The following is a 12,537-nucleotide window of genomic DNA, read 5'->3' on the forward strand; positions in this document are numbered from 1 at the left end:
GTAGCGATCGGACCTCCTTCCGAAGTTGAGCCACTCGATCCCGTTACCTGCGCGAGCTACCACTATTAACCTCAGTATATCTTTGCAATTCTCTATCCAGTCCTTACGATGCAGGTCATGACCATCTATGAGCACAAACTTCGGAATGATCATACGGCAAGAGCATCGTTCTCATACCCTGACTTCTACAGTGACACAGGCGAACTCTTCATCAACGACCAGCCAGATCGAGTTGTGGAGAGTTGCCTGTCTTACTTGCTCCAGCACATCTCAAACAGTATAAGCACTCTAGCAGTGCGGATGAAGAAGGAACAATAGTTACTCGCACCGCCTCGAAACAAGCACATCGGTTCGCCTGCGTGGAAGGCTAGCGAATCTGTGACACAGCAGGTCTAGCCAGGGACGGCAATTGCTCACTTTTGCGCTGCCCATCTAGGCGTTGCGTCAAACCGTTCAAGAACGTCATCTTGTTGCGTCGAAGCGCAGATCCACCGCTACCTTAATCTATGAGCTGACCGCGACATCTTCGCCATGCGCAATACACAATTGGCACGAGCCAGGCGCCGACTGCGGCGGATGTCATCCAAGAATACTCGGTCGCGGGTGATGTAGCCCACAGCAATCGACGGTCTGGTCAAGCTGTTCGAGCACGCAATGGTAGAGTGACGGTATCGCTTACCTTCGGAAGTGTATATGGGTTCGGTAGCATCCTGCCTCGAGGATGACGCATACTGGATCCTTGGATGGCCTGGCCTTACGTGTTCGACATTGACGCAGCGACTCTGGATCCTAGTGCCTTTCGACCTCGATCTGAACGGCCAACTCTTATGCTCGTGCATGAAGCCTTCCACACACCAGCACATCTAAACAAGCTCACCGAGGAGTTGAGAGCCATGAGCCTGAAAGTCCTGTGCCCGCAATTACCTTCTTCGATGGATGCACAAGAGCCGCAGGGATTGGAATCAGATGCTGCAGCATTGTTCGACTGTGCTCGATCGGAGATCGAGACCAGTACCAACGTTGTAGTGGTGATGTTCGGCTACGGCGCAATTCCGGGCGTTGTAGCAGCCCAGCGGCTGAACCAGCATTCTCTGGACGTACCGTATGCGGGCGAGGTGACAAAGCTGGTCTACGTATCTGGCATGGTGCTGCAGCAGGCAGAGTCGTTCATGACTACCTTGCGACCGCCTTGGGTGATGCCAGCAGTACGTTTGCGGCAGCAGCCAAATAAGATGTCTTGCTGATAAACGTAGGATGACGATACGTGTTCTGTATCGATGCCTGGGCAGATCTTCTATCAGGATTGCTCTTTGGAGAGTGCACGTGAAGCTGCAGAATGCCTGCGTCCGCAGAGCATGTCGAGTCTACAAAGCGTCGCGAGCGATACTGGTCAGCCAGACGTACCTTCACTATACATTTTGTGCGAGCTCGACCGCGCAATACCCGCAGGTATACAGCGGGGTTTCGTTAGGGTGCTTCAGGAGCAAAAAGAACAAGCCGACGTCATGTCACTACAAACAGGACACTCCCCATTCCTGTCCAGGCCTCGGGAGACGGCAAGAATCATCACGAACTTCTCACTCGCCTGAGCAAGCACCGCTTTTCGGGCTCTTGGTGTCAGCCGCCAGAGATTTGGCTAGGGTTTCCACGGATTCAGCATTCTCGTTGCCTTCCGTATCGGACGTGTAGCATGGGAGCCAGTTGATAGACACTAACACCACCCGAAATAGTGAGCTAATAAACTCTTAGCAACCCAGGACATGAGCTTCTGCAAACATGGTGTGACTTCGCGCCCATGGACGTTTGGTGGTAGACGGGGTCGGTGATGGAAGCGTGCACCTGTGGATATCGTCCCTTTCCCAGTGCACTACCTTCCGTCTCGCAAGAGCTGAGATACGGGCCTACGCATGCGGCGTCGAGGTCCAAGGTAGAACGGCCATTGCGGGTGCCGCGCATGGTCGACGTGTTAAGGTTCCGATCTCAGCCTGTACTCTAGGCCTCCCCGACGCGTCTCTTGGCGCACCACCCAATGAAGAGCCCAACGTCTTTGATAACCGCACCCGGCACGCCCATCTTCTGCGCCCACATTGGCAGTATGCCCTTGGCATCGCTTGCGGTCGCCATCTGCCATTTGACCTTTGCACCACCATCGATGAGTTGACCATGCTCAATGCTGACATAAATGCCGCTCTGCAGTTTGCTGCTTTTGGTGTTATACTTTGCGCCTGCCATGCCCGCAGTATCCACGGGTATTTGCACGACGATTATCTCTTCGGCCTGCTTGGCCGTCACAACGAGGACAGAAAACACACGATCGTTAAGTGGAGGTGGGATATGATGTACCATCTCCATGATGCTCATGCTTACATCTGCCCAAGCGTCCACTTTGCGATTGGATCGCTCAATCGCACTATCCCAATCGAGCACTTTGTGTGCGTCTTGAACGTCAGGTGTATATTCCATCTCGTGCTTGCTGTGATCTGCTCGTAGGCCCTGATCGAACTCTTCCCAGCTTGCCGTGCCTTCTTTGGCAGCGCTCTCATGGATGCTAACTCTGGCGAACCAACTTTCTGCCGTCGCACCTGAACCGGCGGATCGTACCTCCTTTGGGATGTCGGCAGCATTGATTTCGTGTGAGAGTAGCTCTACCGGCGCTATTGACGGTAGAGACTGCTTGTCAGTGCTTTTCGTCTTGAATCTTGCCGGCAGGTAGGCGGTCATGAAGCTCTCGGCTTCATTGAGGACAGCCAACAGGAAAGAGCCAAGCTCAGGAGGCGTCCCTGAGCTCTGCTGAGGTGCAATATCGGCGTGAGTAGGTAGCTCTGAAGCGTTCAACACCCTCAGGCGCACAAGCGTCCCTAGAGCTTGAGGAGATTGCGCATGCGGTTGAGCGGCGGTCGCACTAGGAGCAGCCATCGTCGCTAGACTCTCTTAGACGCTCCGGACTGTACCATCAGATGTGGCATGGTAGAGGAAGCTTCGCTCGACATTCGTGCAATGCACTGCAGCACTACGTCATTTCCATCAATCCGACCTCGGAAGACATGGACACCAGTCCATGCCCGCTGTTGGTCAGGCAAAGTGCCCAGCATCGTGCGCCATACATCTCACCTTCGTGCATAGGATGTAGCGCATTCAGCCTTTGAGAAAAGTCATGGCTAGAGCAATCACCAAGATCACCAACAAGGCCGAGCACGATGCCGTGGTAGCTGAGGCTGAAAGAACGACTCCAACAGTCATCGCTGTCATAAACAGCGCAACCCCACGCTGCAAGGCTTTTCTTCCGGCCTTCGAAGGCGTCGCAGCGGACCATGGCCACCGACGACTCAAGTTTGCGACCATGGACTTCAACAACGACACATCGTACATGTTCAAATTCGCGCCGAACCAGCTTCCAGTGGTCGTGTTTCTGCGTTCGAAATGGTGTCGATCGATTATGGGTGCGAGCTCACAGGAACTGAGTGAAGGTATGCAAGAGCTTTTGGCGGGCACTGATGAAATGGCGCCGTCAGAACTGGGTCCGCGCGGTGAAGTGTCTGTTGCGCTGCGGGAGAAGCGCGATCTTCAGCTAGCCACGTAGCCACGCTGGCCAATGTTGCAAAACGGTGATTGCGAGCTGAGTGTCGGCGTAAGGGCCAATATAATTGAACCTTGCCGCTTCATCCCATACCGCGTACTCGAAGTAGCCGTTCGTCGGAGTTGGCGGCCGGTGGTTGATAGCCTAGGAGCTCAGAAAGCGCCGCATGCATGGGTACAGCTGCCGACGCCATCAAGAAGGTTTGATGGCTCCTTGAGTGCAAACGCACTTCGGATGCATAGCGGCAGGTCTGACGATGAAGCCTTGCAGTGTTGAATGATGCTAGGTGTCAACATACCCTCTCTACTTCCGGCCTTCGACCATGACGATGTGGTAGCCCTCGCTAGTCTTGCACTCCGCCCATTTGGGGTTCGCCGTTGTTGAAGGCTGCAGGTCGAACGCTACTGCCTCGAACTCTGGCATTAGGGCTCCTTTGGTTTTCCAGCCTAGTAATCCGCCTTCATGATGGTCGGTTAGGTAAGGTCGCATAATTACTACCGAGTCCAGCACGTACCTTGACGAGCCTTGTCCTCGGAAAATTCCCTCGCTATCTCGTCAAACTTTGCTCCGCCTAAAGCTCGAGTGGTCGAAAGTTAGCTATTCCTGATACAAGTGAAACAGTACAGACTTAGCTCTACTCACCATTGAGCTTTGCGAGTGCCTCTTCTTTCTTCGCGTGCTTCTCGCAGAGGATGTGCCGGACATTGATGGTCTGAGCACCCTTCTGCTTGCCTCCGGCTTGCTCTGCGCCAGCATCCTTACTCTTTCCGCCCTTATCGGCGCTCTTACCCTTGGGTGGCATGGTTATATCTTACTGGGCAAGTGGATGGTTCCCGAGCGTGGCAAGCTACATCATTTCAAATTTGATGCTTAGGCTGAAAGCACAATAGGATAACACAGCCTGCGGCAGTGACTTTCGACACTGACCCTCGCCCCTCGCCATCACGTCGCTTGTGAACGTCCCAGCTTGTTCGGTCCTCAACAGTACATGTATGCTCTATGCTGTACGTAGTCCTTCTGCGGAATCTGGACCCCAAAGTACAGCAAACATGCTTGAGAACAGGTTGATTTCTGGCAACAAATGCCCAGCAGTGTCAGCAGCTACATGATCGTCAAGCAATGCATGCACACACGCATATCATTGGCCACAGTCGCACGGCGCAGCCTTGCGACTGTGGCAACATGCATACTAAGGTAGGTTCACAAATCCCTAACGCCCATCGGCTCTGTACGTGTACAAAGCAAGATGCTCCACTTAACGCCGGAGCCATATCAATGAACTTGTCGTATGCTGGACCACCTCCGCTCGGCACATTCTCTGATATAGTCGCAAATGGACATTGGTTCCAGAGTACTATCTCTTCGATTCGGGGCACAATACGATGACGAGTCATTCGACGACAGTAGCGAGAGTAATGTCGGTGACAAAACTGGGAAGATTCATGCCGCCAGCCAAGAGTCTCCCTCTGGTGGCAAGATTGTGACCGACCTTGACTTCCTGTGCAACCGCGAAAACATGTACAGATATCCTCGCATCGATGCAGAACGCCAGGTGCGCCTTGTACGGATTCTGCCCAACAGCTTGGACTCCGGCGAGACTCAGGCAGAGTATCATGTCATCGATACCGAACGACTAGCCGAGACGAGCTTCGCTGCATTATCTTACACATAGGGTCTCGCATCCTGTGAAGCTGATGTCCAGCGCGTACGACTGGACGGGCAGGCTTTCTGCGTCCGTAACAATCTCGGCGACTTCCTGCGAGCGTTCTCAGTATGCGACGACTTTGGACTGCTGTACATTGACGCAATCTGCATTAACCAGGGAGACCTCGCTGAGAAGAGCAGCCAGGTACGTCTGCAGTCAACGATATACTCTCAAGCGACGCGCGTCCTGTGCTGGCTAGGAGTACCTACAGATACGAGTGAGATTGTGGAAGAGGGACTTCATAGGCTTGCGCGGAGTAAAGACTGGTCTAGCGATGACACTGGAGATGACGCTTCGGTCAGTGCCGCATTGGAGTACATCGCGGGAAGACCGTACTGGAGAAGGACGTGGATTGTTCAGGAGTTTCTTCTTGCTCGGTCGGCACAGCTCCTCTGTGGCAAGCATAGCTTCACCTGGCCTCAAATTGCCGCATTGAAGCCCCAGACGCTGCCCTACCATCAACTAGCGCTGATTGACGACGAAACTGGCTTCAATCTTCGGAATGTCTTCATTCGCGGTCGGCATGTTGTCAGACCCGCATCAACCTTCTTACGACTCGTCGAACACAAAAGCAATCTTCATATGCCACGACAGCGTTGGGAGACCGACGCAGGTTTTCTCAGGCCTACGAGTGACACGTTTCCACCCTTGGCGTTCATTCCTGCATACGTTGCGCTCAGCGCGTTCAACGATCAGTTGTGCCTCAATCCCCGCGACAAGCTGTATGGTCTGCTGGGGGTCATCGAGGCAGACATACGCGCTTCAATCCTACCAGAATACACTTTACCCACGACCGAGACGTACAGATCCGCGTTCAAAGCGTGTATCAAATCTCTACAGACGCATTACCACAGCAGGATTGGAACGCACGAAATCAAAGCTTTTGGTCTAATAGCCGCCAGACTCCATTTAGCCTTTGGTCCCGACGAGAAAGATATTAGCAGCATACGCAAAGAAACTGTCACAGATGAGAGGCTACTAAGATGGGTAGAGCAAAGACCACTAGGAGCTGCATGCCCCAGCAACGGCGAGTGTCCTCTTCCGGCGATGGCTCACGAGTGTGCTGTCCACCGCCAAGGGCTCGAGGAGTTCCGGGCGATGTGGACAGAGATTCTGGGGGCCTGCGAATCTTCCAAAGCACTTGAGGATAGACTAGAGCTTGTCCCGGATTTCCCCGAGCCTGAGTTTGACAGCGCCGACCTCCCCTTCCGCTACAGGCATAACGAGCGCGACACACGATTTGCATACGGGGTCTACAAACACAAGCTCGCAACCTCTGGTTTTCTACGTGAGACGGAGCTACTTGGGCTGCGGAATGATCACTTGCTAACAAGTCATGACATATGCTTCTGCCTGACTTTCACGACCGTGATCTGCGAATGGGCAGATGAGTCTCCAATACTCGGCCGGGCACAAGGTCCTTACGGAAGCTACTATGTTGACTTGGCCAGTGACTCTAAACCTTGTTTAAAAGTGCATGATGCTTTACCACATCCCCACGAAGCATCCTGCGATAATTGTCGAAAGAGGATTGTTGCAGTCCGCTGGCGCTGCATCGACTGCGCAGACTTCGACCTCTGTCATCAATGCTACAAATCTTCAGCTGCTTCACACCCTGACACTCACAGTTTGGAGCCAATATACCATGCAGCTTCCATCACAGATGGCTCTGTCGGACTCGCTGAGCAACTTATGCTGCATTTCCGCAGAATCGCATACCGACCGACGCAAGAGCTGATTGATCCTCTGTTGTCCGACCCGGACCAAGCAGCAGCCGTTACGGGCCCACAGCAACTAGTAGGCGGTCTCATGTTCCCTGGGTGTCCACGCAAAGAAGTCGACCCGCCGTACTGGACCGGCAATTTGAACTCTACCCAAGCCACTGCTGCGCCAGGCGTGCCGCATGTGCGCTGCATGGGTTTGCGATTGAAGCAAACAGATCCTCTCGATGCGCCGCCGAACCCGATCCCGGCTGGATACAGATATTACGGCCAATCACTAGTCGAGGTGCTAGCAGCATTCCGAGACCAAGTCTTGGCGGAGTTCGGGAAGGACACGCTGCTTATGCCTCTGACCAGCTCGTGGCCGGTCATGCACCGCGTGCCGACTGAAACAGCGTTACTAAAAGCGCAGTTTCCACCGCCATATGACAGTGGCACTCATATCGCTGACCAGAAAGCGATCCATAATATACGTGGAACGTCGGGCACTGGCGTTTCTGGTCGTTTTCTGGACTTGGTCTTTCCGCTTTCGATGGCCGAAAACGATAAGCCGTTGCCACCTGTGCTCTTCTTGGTGACAGCGACGGCGGAGCAGCTCGATGGATTCGGACGAGGGACCAACGAACCTAATTCGGCGACTAAGCTGGCGGCTGTCGAGGAAAGGTGGACTACTCTTGATGCAGGGTTTTTCTGTCTTGGTCGAGGTGTAAACGACGTGCTGATGCTCGAAAACACATATGCTTCACTAGACGCCACCACGAGGAACCGCGCTTAACAACGTGGTCAAAGCTTTGAGCTTCACACGTCTTATGGCTAGGCTGCAGGCCTTTGAACAGCTTTCGCATCTCTCAGCGCCGCCATCTTCGATGTAAGCTACAACAACATCGCAGGGCGCTACGTCCCATCAGCTCTGCGTGTCAAGTCATGTGCGGCTACGGACGGCAACAATGAACCTAAGCCAACGAAAGGCTCGCTTCCCAACAGTGACACTCTCGGAAGCCCGGAAGAGATCAAGCGCTACTTCTGGCGATCAGCAATCATCGCACAGCATGACCCTACATGACTCTGAAGAGACACCGGGCAAGTTGAGCTACCTGTTTCTCTTCCATGAAGCCAACCCTAGGTGCGATAGCGATGGGATCATCTACACGAAGTTCAACCTTGAGCTGCTGCCACCTGCAACTACTAAAACGTCTTTTGAGCCAATCAAGGAAGGAACCAATCTAGCAGCCATCTCTACCTCGGAGGTTGCCACTCAAGACGAACGACGGCCAATGAATCATGTAAGCAAAAGGGCTGAGAGGGAAATGTGCACGGGCTTGAATATTCTAGAGCATGTTATCAGCACAAACACAGAGCGCCGACATGATGCACCCTACGCAGCCAAACCTGAGCCTGTACACAACTGCGACATGACCAACCCAGTTGCGGTGTTCAAGGCAGCGAAAGGCCGCCGCTCAGGTGCTCGAAACTTCGCTTCTCGAGGGCTGGTACCGTGTTGAGAGAAGGTTGCCTACCTAGAACCACGCACTCCCGACCTTGTGCGCATGCTCGAACAGAAGTGGTCGCGGACTGATCGCTACGGTCGACTTGTCAAGCGAGAGCGAGACCATGCTTCGTGGCAGAGCAGCCTAAGCATGCGCTGGGCGGTGCTGAAGCTGATGAAGGACGACGTTTCCGCGTCTGAGGAGGGTGAGCCGGTCATTGAGAAGCTCCCGGAGATTGACGGGGCTGGCGATTGGGAGAAGTGGCCGAGGCAAAGCGTCAATGAGATGCTTGCGGAACTTCGTGTGGGCGAAAGCCGGGCGGAGGAGAAGGCAGGAGGTGTGGCAAAAGGGGTCACCAGCGATCAGACAGCTGAGCGAGTCGGTGAATAGAGCCAAGCTGAACCCAGTGAAACTTGGAGTGGGATTTGTTGCGATGCGCTAAAAGTTGCCGGCTCTACACGCCGGGCATGCCAACGACCTGCCTCCAAACTGGCAGCGCCCTTGGCAAGAAGTAAACGATGTAGATAGCACCGAATGCCACCAAGAGGCCAGTGAACTTCTCAAACCAGGTGTGGAAGTATGCCGCCGTCATCAACAGCATCCACCAGCTCATGCTTGCAACGACTAGCGCCACCCTCAGACCAACAGCGGCCTCTTTGGGCTTTTCGTCGCTTGCACCTCCTTCCTTCGCGTCTGTCTCCACCGCTGCACTCCTGACGAGTCCGTCCGGCGTCAAGATCCGCCTCGCCTCCCTCAAGCCCTCCATCTTCAGAACGGCTGGCAGCAGTTCCAGCCACAGCATGGCGCTGCCGAGAATGAGGATGAACACGTGTCCGCTAATGTCGTGTCCGCCTCTCCACTGTCCACCAATTGCTTTACAGGCTGCGTGGGTGAACGCTCGCTCGACCTCACCCATGTCGGCCTTCTCCGCCTGTGATGCTGCGCTGTCACTCAAAATCGTCTCGCACTTTCCGCCCGTCCACCTGAAGCTGCGATCGACGATGGGTGGGCCGAAGAACCATTGCGTGACCGCGACCCACACCGCTGTGATACACACATACCGCACGGCTGCTTGCAACCTCCGCCTTGTGAGCGCTGGCTTCAGTGGTGGACCGAGACTCGGGTGAGTTAGAATCAATGCGACAAACGCAAGAGTTGTCCAGAACCAGCCTATCTTGACAAAGTAGACATTGAAGAAGTTGCCCTTCTTTGCAAAGTAGCTGGGTGCCTCCGCTGGATCGTAGGCCTGATAGTGTGCGATGTAGGTCGCGTTGCGGGTCGAGGGGTGGAGTACGTTAAACAACGAGCCTAGCAGGAGCGTGCCTGGGTAGATGGCAAGGAGGACAATCTCGAGAACGGTCGGTAGGAATGGTGAGTTGCCAGGCGGTGGTGAATCCAGCTTGTCTGGTACTTTAACGGTAGCACTGTTTGTGCCGTTTGCAATGGACGGGATGGGGACCTCGATTTTGGTGGTCTGTCTTCGGGTCGCCATAAGATAGTTGGCAAGACCGTGTAGCACAAGCACAAGCTCACCCACGAAAAGAACCGGATGTTTGCGTCGTGCACTTTGTTGATGGTTGCGGGGAGAAAGTGCGATTGGCAATATATAACTGTGACGTAGTAGTGTGGCTGATGCCTTGAGTCAGTGGCGCTATTGACCAAGTGTCGAGTCGAAATTCCTAAACACCAACATGGCAGCAACTTCACCCTGCAAGAACGCCGAACAAGGTTCCTTGATACACATTTGTGAGCCTAACAATGTCACATTGCTGAAGGACACAACGCGCAGAGGAGCCACGGCTGCGTCTGGCCAATGGCGCAAGTTACGAAGAAGCAGTAGGTACATCATCGTCTAGTCACGACTGCGAATGCTGTACAACGGTTTGTCAGACATGTCTCGTCCATCTGCTCCGGGAAAGCACTGGAAAATGGCAGCCGTCAATTCCTTCTGACACCACAAAGAGCTACAGCTGAACTGGGGCGAGTACTTAAGGGTTTCCAATGAATCTAATAAGGTGCAGACTGTGTCGCCCGTAGGCTCTCTTTGCTCGGCTTAGTCATGTTAAACCAAAAACCTCAGATGGGGAGTGACTGTGCAAAGTGCACACCTAACGTAGAATCCTCAATCGATGACTCTGTCTTGTCGCGTGGACGTTATTAATGCATTATATTTAGCAACCTTTGACCACATTCCGACAAGCCATCCATCAGCGAGCTCAAGAGCCTCAAGATTCCGCGCGCTTCATTCGTCAATGTGGACAGCGTGCAGTCGCGTAACTACCGCTTTGTCGACTCTGTGGCCAGTAGGACCGAATACGTCTCGCTTTCGATATTGTTGGGCCCGGTCGGCCTGGCTTCGATGATCGAATCTGACTCGTGCTGATTGATCTTGGTATTCACGGGGTCAATCTGCCAAGCTTGGCTATCTCCCTCATCCTTCAATGCATATCCCTGCAGACCTTCCAACTCACACCTCCTTTATAGTGTTCGCATAGGACTCCTCCAGTAACACCTACCGCTGGCGACGCACGATCACCCGGGGATTCGAGACTCTGACACCAACACGGCTCGCCCGTACGAAATGATAGAAACTTGACTGGAATGCAAGTCTGACCAACGCCGTATCGTGACGAATGGTTACCATTACAACGGATCAGACATGGAGTGGAGGGTTCTTCACATACCGCCCTTACTTCACCGCAGGACTTGGCTGTTGCCGCAACCGTCATGCTTGGGACAACGATGCATACCCAAGTAAGGAAACCGCACCCTGTGAGCACCTGGTCCTCGGAAGACTAAGCCACAATCCCTTGTCTCCGCTCAGGGTTCGCATATTGCATCAAACATTGTTTTTGTGATTGCGACAGCATCTCCATATGCGAAGCGCACCCTGTTCTCATCTTGGCAAGCGAGGATACCTTCCAATGCCGTAGAACAGCTACCGAGCGCGCGCTTTGTATATTGTGCGTTTGAGGTCTGCGAGCCTTTTCGCTTCGCCATGAGACCGCATATGGGCGCTTGGGGAGAGCTCAATCGACAGTAAACAGCCTCAAGTTGGTACCTCCCTTTCTTGTCTGCTCATCAACCGTTCTTTCCCAATCACTCCCTCCCCGGTCACCGCACCTCGTGGCCATTCTCACTACCTCATTGGGCGTTGACGCTCGTGATGGCATCATCTCACCACCTGTCAAGCGAACCATCTACGCCCACCTCAAGCATATATACCCTGAGTACCGTGGCGGAGATGAAAGTGCCTCACCACGTAGCCGCACTCCTAAACGACAAAGGCTTCGTCGTGGACGACGATGGCGTAGTAACCTGGGCCCCCAACAGCCGCTCTCACCCCAGAAACTGGCCGCTCATCCGCAAAACCTACGACACATGCCTTATCTGCTTCTTGGAGTTCTTCATGACGCTCGTGAGCAACACGGGCTCAGCCGCGGCAGAAAGTGCGACGCATGATGGACTCGATGTTAGCAAGGAAACGGCCATCATCTCGTTCGTTTTTGTCTACTTGATGGCGCAAGGTGTCGGCGGCCTCGTGTTCCCTCCTATTGCAGAATGGTTCGGTGGGAGGTTGATCTACCTTACCGCCACCTTTGTCTTCGCTCTGAGCAATCTAATGATTTGCATCTGGCCCGTCCTGCCTGTCGTGGTGGTTATGCGGACTATATCCGGCTTCTTCTCCGCTATCCTAGCTGTCGTAGCATGCGGCAGCCTAGAGAACATGTGGGATTCGCAAGGCCGCATCTTCGTTATCCATGCGTGGATCAGCAGTGCCGTTCTGGGCCTATCCCTAGGACCCACCATAGCGACGTACATCAGCACGTCGAGATGGGGTTGGTAAGTTGAGATCGGCTTAGAAGCCATGGACGGCGACGCTGACTGATCTCCTCGCAGGCCATTCATCTACGGCTTCGCGTCGATCATTGCATTCTTCTGCGCTATGCTCTGCCTGATCATGCAGGAGTCTCGACCTTCACGCGTGTTGCATATGTATGCATCATCCTGGAGTCTGAGGCTCGGGAAAGATCGCTGACCAGTGCT

The 12,537-nt window shown here is 53.9% G+C and overlaps 9 protein-coding genes across 9 annotated transcripts in view; 6 read left to right on the forward strand and 3 right to left on the reverse strand.

Annotated features, from left to right (window-relative positions):
• The first annotated feature begins 448 nt into the window (after positions 1-448).
• On the forward strand, positions 449-1,791 carry BAUCODRAFT_173198 (uncharacterized protein). The gene is made up of 2 exons (XM_007673536.1): positions 449-1,205; positions 1,254-1,791. Exons 1-2 carry the CDS (start codon positions 744-746, stop codon positions 1,587-1,589), a joined length of 798 nt encoding a protein of 265 aa, XP_007671726.1. The 5' UTR covers positions 449-743; the 3' UTR covers positions 1,590-1,791.
• A 201-nt stretch (positions 1,792-1,992) lies between these two features.
• On the reverse strand, positions 1,993-2,916 carry BAUCODRAFT_118302 (uncharacterized protein; the record flags this gene model as incomplete). Its single annotated transcript, XM_007673537.1, has 1 exon — positions 1,993-2,916. One exon carries the CDS (start codon positions 2,914-2,916, stop codon positions 1,993-1,995), a length of 924 nt encoding a protein of 307 aa, XP_007671727.1.
• A 238-nt stretch (positions 2,917-3,154) lies between these two features.
• BAUCODRAFT_144199 (uncharacterized protein) lies at positions 3,155-3,580 on the forward strand (the record flags this gene model as incomplete). Its single annotated transcript, XM_007673538.1, has 1 exon — positions 3,155-3,580. The coding sequence occupies one exon, from the start codon at positions 3,155-3,157 to the stop codon at positions 3,578-3,580; it is 426 nt and encodes a 141-aa protein (XP_007671728.1).
• Positions 3,581-3,730: 150 nt separating this feature from the next.
• Positions 3,731-4,644, reverse strand: BAUCODRAFT_172931 (uncharacterized protein). Its single transcript, XM_007673539.1, has 3 exons — positions 4,220-4,644; positions 4,092-4,148; positions 3,731-4,035 (listed from the first exon to the last, which is right to left on the reverse strand). The coding sequence occupies exons 1-3, from the start codon at positions 4,377-4,379 to the stop codon at positions 3,881-3,883; spliced, it is 372 nt and encodes a 123-aa protein (XP_007671729.1). The 5' UTR covers positions 4,380-4,644; the 3' UTR covers positions 3,731-3,880.
• Positions 4,645-5,294: 650 nt separating this feature from the next.
• BAUCODRAFT_50168 (uncharacterized protein) lies at positions 5,295-5,660 on the forward strand (the record flags this gene model as incomplete). Its single annotated transcript, XM_007673540.1, has 1 exon — positions 5,295-5,660. A coding segment is annotated over one exon (366 nt), but the record flags the coding sequence as incomplete, so codon positions are not given.
• A 204-nt stretch (positions 5,661-5,864) lies between these two features.
• BAUCODRAFT_118304 (uncharacterized protein) lies at positions 5,865-7,778 on the forward strand (the record flags this gene model as incomplete). The annotated part of the gene is made up of 1 exon (XM_007673541.1): positions 5,865-7,778. One exon carries the CDS (start codon positions 5,865-5,867, stop codon positions 7,776-7,778), a length of 1,914 nt encoding a protein of 637 aa, XP_007671731.1.
• Positions 7,779-7,864: 86 nt separating this feature from the next.
• Positions 7,865-8,725, forward strand: BAUCODRAFT_173137 (uncharacterized protein). The gene has a single exon (XM_007673542.1). It carries the CDS (start codon positions 7,951-7,953, stop codon positions 8,503-8,505), a length of 555 nt encoding a protein of 184 aa, XP_007671732.1. The 5' UTR covers positions 7,865-7,950; the 3' UTR covers positions 8,506-8,725.
• BAUCODRAFT_172950 (uncharacterized protein) lies at positions 8,683-10,065 on the reverse strand. The gene has a single exon (XM_007673543.1). The coding sequence runs from the start codon at positions 9,980-9,982 to the stop codon at positions 8,945-8,947; it is 1,038 nt and encodes a 345-aa protein (XP_007671733.1). The 5' UTR covers positions 9,983-10,065; the 3' UTR covers positions 8,683-8,944.
• Positions 10,066-11,438: 1,373 nt separating this feature from the next.
• Positions 11,439-12,537, forward strand: part of BAUCODRAFT_172894 (uncharacterized protein) — a 3,503-nt gene continuing 2,404 nt past the window's right edge. The window contains exons 1-2 of the mRNA XM_007673544.1: positions 11,439-12,333; positions 12,391-12,486. Coding sequence (XP_007671734.1) covers positions 11,657-12,333; positions 12,391-12,486 — 773 coding nt within the window. The 5' untranslated portion in view covers positions 11,439-11,656. The remainder of the gene's footprint in view (positions 12,334-12,390; positions 12,487-12,537) is intronic.

The sequence above is a fragment of the Baudoinia panamericana genome, assembly GCF_000338955.1.
Source record: "Baudoinia panamericana UAMH 10762 unplaced genomic scaffold BAUCOscaffold_1, whole genome shotgun sequence".
NCBI classification, from domain to species: domain Eukaryota; kingdom Fungi; phylum Ascomycota; class Dothideomycetes; order Mycosphaerellales; family Teratosphaeriaceae; genus Baudoinia; species Baudoinia panamericana.

Excerpts from the sequence above, each read along its gene's own strand:
- BAUCODRAFT_173137 (XM_007673542.1), top strand. The coding sequence starts at position 7,951 with ATGAACCTAAGCCAACGAAAGGCTCGCTTCCCAACAGTGACACTCTCG.
- BAUCODRAFT_172950 (XM_007673543.1), bottom strand. The coding sequence starts at position 9,982 with ATGGCGACCCGAAGACAGACCACCAAAATCGAGGTCCCCATCCCGTCC.
- BAUCODRAFT_172931 (XM_007673539.1), bottom strand. The coding sequence starts at position 4,379 with ATGCCACCCAAGGGTAAGAGCGCCGATAAGGGCGGAAAGAGTAAGGAT. Across the intron at positions 4,149-4,219 it reads GGCACTCGCAAAGCTCAATG|GCGGAGCAAAGTTTGACGAG; the intron begins GTGAGTAGAGCT and ends CTCGAGCTTTAG. Across the intron at positions 4,036-4,091 it reads CGAGGACAAGGCTCGTCAAG|GCGGATTACTAGGCTGGAAA; the intron begins GTACGTGCTGGA and ends ACCATCATGAAG.
- BAUCODRAFT_173198 (XM_007673536.1), top strand. The coding sequence starts at position 744 with ATGGCCTGGCCTTACGTGTTCGACATTGACGCAGCGACTCTGGATCCT. Across the intron at positions 1,206-1,253 it reads CGCCTTGGGTGATGCCAGCA|GATGACGATACGTGTTCTGT; the intron begins GTACGTTTGCGG and ends TGATAAACGTAG.